The sequence below is a fragment of the Phalaenopsis equestris genome, unplaced genomic scaffold (assembly GCF_001263595.1).
Source record: "Phalaenopsis equestris unplaced genomic scaffold, ASM126359v1 Scaffold232870, whole genome shotgun sequence".
Taxonomy (NCBI): Eukaryota; Viridiplantae; Streptophyta; class Magnoliopsida; order Asparagales; family Orchidaceae; genus Phalaenopsis; species Phalaenopsis equestris.
Window position 1 is genome coordinate 15,805 of NW_018250830.1, and position 6,609 is coordinate 22,413.

Sequence of the window (6,609 nt, forward strand, 5' to 3'; positions counted from 1 at the left end):
AGTCATGGGGCTAAAATTGGGGTTTTGATCTAAATCAAAATTGAGTTCAAATCATGGACCAATTGAGCTTGGATTTGGTTTATATTGGTCATATGAAGAGTGAATTTGAGTTTATAATTGAAATTGTGGGAAATTGAGACCAATTTGATAGACATTTGAGGTAGATTTGGGGAAAAATGGACCTTTAAAAGGTAATTTGGGGGTTTTGATCAAAGATGGTCAAATTGGCCAAATTGGGTTATGTGATAGTTGAGAAAAATGAAATTGGAAATTTTTGGGAGGTTTTAAGAATTTTTGGGATTTTTAAGAATTTTTGGAATTTTGGGCTAAGGAGGTGTATTTTGGTAATTTGACAAATTTTGGTGATTTTGGGCAGTTTGGGTGTGTTCAAGGTGTTTGAAATAATTTTTTAACCAACTTGGGTATTTTGGGTAAATTTGAGAATTTTGGCCAAATTTAGGGTCCCAAGAGTATTTGGGTAATTTGGGGGAGTTTAGAGGCAACATACTAAGTTGAATATTTTTGGTAGAATTGGGGTGCCAACCACCATCAATAAGCCATGGCCCAATGGAAACCCCATTTTGGGTCTTCTATGCACTGGTCTTAGCTAAACCCTAGTCTAGGGCTAGTGGGTTTAGGGGACCACCTACATGAGTCTCCCAAAAGTATCAAGGGACCAAAGCCCAGAAGTTTAAGTTTAGGATTGTGAGTGATTGTGAGTGCAAGTATGTACCTTAAGCCCTAGACCAACACTCAGGGTCAACCGTAAGGTCCAACAGTCCTAAGGGTGACTCATCTTGGGGTTCCCCCATAATGACCTCACCTACTAAGTGCTAGAGGTTAGGATCAATATGTGGAACTTCAAATTGAGTAGAGAAGAGAGTAGAATTTCTAATGGTGAGGGTTCCTTGTCTAGTTTTCTAAGAATAGTCAATAGGAAAGTCCTATGGCCAGACCTTAGGCAACTAAAGAGGAAAAACTAAACCTCAAACAAAAGTGAGGTCAACACCGAGATGAGAATGATTAGGTAGATGAGTCACTTTACATTTAGAGACAAAATGTGAAATGAATATATTCGTGATAGGGTTGGTATAGCTCCAGTGATAGAAAAAATTAGAGAGAGTCGTCTATAATGGTTTGGTCACATTAAATGGCGATCATCTTATGATCCGATTAGAAGAGTAGATGTTTTAGATTCGACTTATGTTAAGAAAGGCAGATGTCCACCTAGGATGGCTGGGGCATATTGTATAAAAAATGATCTTAATTTATTTGAATTAAATGAAAATATGACACTAAATAGGACGCAATGATAGGAATAGGACGCAATGGAGAAAAAGGATTCATGTAGCCAACCCCACTTAGTGGGATAAAGGTTTTGTTGTTGTTGTTGTTGTTGTTTGTTCAGCTACTACTTAACAAATGTTGTCCAATTTTTTGCTGAAATAGCATCTGTTTATTATTTAAGAGCTTATATGACTATAATGTTGACAAAAATTTAAGCCAAATGATACCTAAGAGTGGAGCAACAACATTAATATAATTGTTTCCAAGTGCTAATTAGAAACTAAGAGCGAGCGACGGACATTCAAGAAAGACACACTTTAATAAGGAAGCCACATTTTCAATTTCATTCATCAACAACAGAAAGAAAAAAGAGAACATTTCAAACGAAACCAAGCTACAGAAATTAGATGCCACTCCCATGTTATGTCTTCAATTCACAAATCATGGTGCGTGAACTATTGCGCCATGAACCTGTAGGAGGAGTAAGAGAGTGAAGAAGCCCCCCAGCTTTGATGAATCTGCACTGCTTTTGCCTTCTCACCAGCAGCACCGAGAGCAACATGCACGGGATAGAAGTGTTCAGGTTCTGGATGTGCAGCTTTAGCATTGGGAGCCTTCACTTCATAGTTCTTCACGTCTTCATGCCTGCATAAGAAATACTCATTACCAAGGTATTTATTATATCACGCTTTTCGTTTGATTGTTAAAAAAAAGTAAAAAAAAAAAAGAAGGGCTAAAAAAACCGACGTCATTTACTTATCCAATGCAAGATAAACACACTCGTGAGGTTTTACACCGTCAACACACATCGTGGTGCATGGACGTTTCATAGGATTTCAGTGTCGAATCTTAATAATAGGGAAATGTGTCAAGTGTCAACACTAATGGAGGCCCCACACTAATTGAGCCACTCTTACCTAGTTAAAACAACAGCTCTGCTATCACTTATTATGCAGTATCAACTACAGGAAGATCGAAATTGGCCTCATATAGTAGTGATGAAGCTATTCATTTTGGGATAAATTAACAGTCTTATGTGCATTAACACTGTAATGTTAGGACAATAGCTGACAAGTTGGTCCTGTAGAATGAGAGGCCATCAAGTTGTCATATAGATATTTGGGCAAGAAAACTTGAGCTTTGGTCATGGCTTCCTTCTTTTAATAGCTTTAATATGTTATTCTGATGTTGTCCTAGTTCATGCAAAACATTATTATGAGACAAGCGTAACATGACTTGTTATACTTTGCAAGATGGAGAATTGTTAGACTGAGCACCTGGCACCGTTCTCCTTCAGTCAATTTTTTCTCTATATCATTTTTTATTGATCAATATTGTTCCCAAATATAAACAAACCCAAAGCAATAGAAATGGCTAATAATATGAGGCAAAACAATCATAACAGGTCTAATAATATCCGACACATGATTGTGATAGAAATGGTGTCAAATTGAACGGGACATGGAACTAAACTAAAGTGAACTGACCACCAAAGTTGGAGTTTAAAACCAAAATAGCCAAATGTGGCATTGAACAAAACATAATCATTTGATTTAGTTTTGATTTGAATTTAGGTCTAGAGTTTGTTTTTAGCGGAATGCAATTTATATGGATTCAATTTAGTTTCGGGTTTACTTGGGCTGCTTACATTTTTCTGTTTTTTCTTTTAAGAACTGCTTTTTTGCAACTATTGTTTTAATTCTGCTTTATTGGAATTAGTTTTTTAAGGAAAAACTTTGGAAAGTTATGAAAATGCTATCATTCAAATGTATATTATTTTCATTGGCATTTTTTCTTACCACAAAAAAGTTAAAAAAGCAATCCAAACAAAGCCTGCCTGATCTGAATCTTTGGTCTGCTCAGGATTAATTAGTTTTAATTTAATCTGCACTAAAAGCAAAATATCTTTTATAGTTTAAAAACTTAAGATCAGTTCTTTTTTTTTTTTAATATAAGAATATTTCAGATGCATCATCTGAAAACATAGTTCAGTTCAGACCGAGTTTATTCATTTTCTATAACTCCAAATCTAAACCAAACTAAGCCAATTGGTCTATGGAGCACTAAAATAAAAACGGCACTGAAATCAAATAGAATTGGGCTAGTCATTTGATCTTTTGATTTGATTCTGATTTTCTGTTGTTGAGATTCCATTTTCTTTCCTTTCCTTCAATCCAAACAAAGCCTTTTATGTCAAAGAAGCTGATAAAATAATTGATGAAGATAGAAAGATGTGTATACCTTCCATTGAGGAGAGACTCTTTGAGCCAATTATCAAAGTCCACAGCCCAATTGGGTGTTTCCACATCATCCCGGTCAAGCAACTTTAGATTATGCGTTGCACTCCCTGATCCAAAAATGAGAATACCTTCATCCCTGAGTGGAGCCAATGCCTTACCAATGTTATAGTGGTATGTTCCATCCTTGTGAGACTGAACTGAAAGCTGGCATACTGGTATGTTAGCTTCCGGGTACATGAGCATCAATGGGACCCAGGCCCCATGGTCGAGCCCACGAGCTCTGTCTTCCTCCACACTGTTAAAGCCGGCATCTCGGAGCAATTCTTTCACCCTCAGGGCTAGTTCTGGTGCCCCAGGTACAGGATACTTGAGCTGCAGATCAATCATACATGACCATTATTAGCTCCTGCTGTTTTCTTCATACAGTTTTGATGCAAATTAGATAAATTATGGAAGCTTTAGGGAGATTTGAGTCTCAAATCATGTGTAAATTTTGATACTCATTCCCGTTTCCCTGTGCAATCCTGATGCAAATTCTAATGTTAGCTTTGTTGTTACTTTTGATGCCATTCGAAGACAGGTTAAATACATGCTCAAATCTTCTTTAACAAATTACTAATACGAAGAAATAAAAGAATTTATCAAAGAAGAGCAACCTCATAAAAATGTTTTGGGAAGTTGTAGAAGTCATGTATGGTGTCATTAACGCCATTAATGACGTTCACGGTTGGCTCAGTAGTCTCCCAGTGGGCGGATATTACCAAAATAGCCTTAGGCGTCACATCTAAATTATTTGACTTCCATGATTCTAGGAAGCGCCTCGCTGGCCTATCAGTGATCAGAAGTCTCGGTGATCCATGGCTGATGAAAAAGGTATCCATTAATGGAGGTATGCACTTCAATTGAGAGGAAGAAGAAGAAGAAAATCAGAAGAAGTCAATTTTTCATATTTTTTTGATGAGGGTGATGGTGTTCTTGGCTCACTATTTATATTTGGTTGGAATTGTGAAGTTCGGTTTTTTTATTAATATTTGTAATCGAACGGGTGCATTTTAAAATTAGCATTATGAATGCCTGGATTAAGTCCCACAACGTAACACTAACAATTTCTTTTTAAAACAATGTAAGATTGTTCACACTGAGAGTTTCACGTTATTTTAAGAAATAATTGCGTACGTCAAGGATTAGAAATATTTTAGACAATTAAAAAGTATTTTTATATTCGTGTTAATTTTAAATCTCAACGCAGCAACAACCTTTTTTTTAGGCGAAAAATTTGTTGTGTGGGCAAGAATTAAAATCTTGTTGCTTTTCATGGCTTGGTTCATTGGACTATTTGGTAATAATAATGTAGCATTTTCCATTTTTTTTTTCTTTTCGCCATTTTTCATAGCCACTTTTGTGATAAGAGAAAATAAAAATGAAAAATTATTTCATACGGATGCATGCGATGTCCAATCTGTACCATCGATCACTGATCTCCACAGTCGATCAAAATTTTTTAAAAAATAAAAAATAAAAAAGTTAAAAATGGGGCCCACCGAAATACATTTTTGTGTTAATCGACAGTGTGGATCGGACATCACATGTATTTCTGCATACGGTATTTGTATGAAATAAATTTTCATAAAAAGAAGTTTTATCATAGACTAATATGCAAAATGATAGGCTGGAGAGGACAAACATGTAAAATGACAAGATAAAATACAATTATGTCTTGTAATGCCTCTAATAAAGCAAGGATAGACATGTAATTTTTCATATTTTCTTTTCCATCTCCTATAAATATGGGGCCCGTAGCCTCCATTATGGGTTTTTTAGCTGTTCTCTCTAGATGCATACTATGTAAGGAGCTTTCTCTCCCCTTTTCTCTCATGACCCCCTAATTATAATATATAAAATAGGTCATAGAGCCTAAGAATATCCCAGTTCGCTCCTAAAGAGCAAGTCTATGTATGTTCTTTTATTTTTTTATCCCTTGCTATTTCTCTCTACTTCTCCCTTAAGGTTCATGCCCTTTCGATCATTGAGCGTCTCTATGAGAAATCTGGATTCAACATACAGTTTGTTTGAACCAATATGTAGGGCTTTCAACTTTCATAAAAAAAATAGAGTGTATGAGCAGTAGCCCAACTTAGTTAATTGTAGCATTTGTTAAAGTATGCCCTTCAAAGCATTTTAAAAAGATTAAATGCAGCAAAAGTGAGGGGCATGTTTTGCTAGAGAAGGGTTCTGTAGTGAAAAAACTCATCCAAATTTACATATGGATAACACAAAGCAAAACAACAACCACAACATATCAAAATTAATAGGATATAACAATGTAGATGATTAGAAAATATGTAAAAAGTAAAATAACCTACCTAGCACTACCTAAACTCCACCAACATAAATAAAAGAGTAGTCCATGATAGTGAAGCTATTGAACCCATAACTAACTCATAAAATCTTGATAGCTTATGTTATACCATTCAACAATACAAGAAGTAAGCACAATAAAAGAAAAAAAAAACAATTCCAAAAGAAGCAATAATGTAACCAAAGCCATACCAAACTTGTGAAAGTGATATATCTCCATATATTGAAGGAAAGATGCTTATAAAAAATATGAAAAAATAAATCTCACAAATATTATGAGGTAAAGGGCTATCAAAATTCCTTTTTGTAATTTTTCCCAATAACAAAGTGAATTGTAATAATCTTTTCTCACCAATATCTTTTAGACTAAAATTAAATTCCTTAATAGTCCAAAATGTTTTATGCTCCAATTCTACTGGTAAGTGGCATGTTTTTCCAAAAATAAGTCTATATGGGGGACATTCCTATAGGAGTCTTATAAGCAGTTTTGTATGCCCATAATGCAGTATCTTATCTAGTAGACCAATCCAATTTATAGGGATTTACAGTTTTTTCTAAAATTCGTTTAATTTCACGATTTGATATATTTGCTAGATCGCTAGTCTGAGGATGATAAGCAGTACAGAATCTATACATAATATCATATTTCTTATTCAATTTTTCGATTCTCTTATTCTTAAAATGAGATCCTCCATCAGTAATAATTACTCTCATCATTTCATAT

The 6,609-nt window shown here is 34.8% G+C and overlaps 1 protein-coding gene across 1 annotated transcript; it reads right to left on the reverse strand.

The window, feature by feature from the left end:
* Nucleotides 1-1,606: 1,606 nt before the first annotated feature.
* On the reverse strand, nt 1,607-4,467 carry LOC110038448 (4,5-DOPA dioxygenase extradiol-like). The gene is made up of 3 exons (XM_020743295.1): nt 4,184-4,467; nt 3,529-3,899; nt 1,607-1,932 (listed from the first exon to the last, which is right to left on the reverse strand). The coding sequence occupies exons 1-3, from the start codon at nt 4,406-4,408 to the stop codon at nt 1,743-1,745; spliced, it is 786 nt and encodes a 261-aa protein (XP_020598954.1). The 5' UTR covers nt 4,409-4,467; the 3' UTR covers nt 1,607-1,742.
* Nucleotides 4,468-6,609: the final 2,142 nt, after the last annotated feature.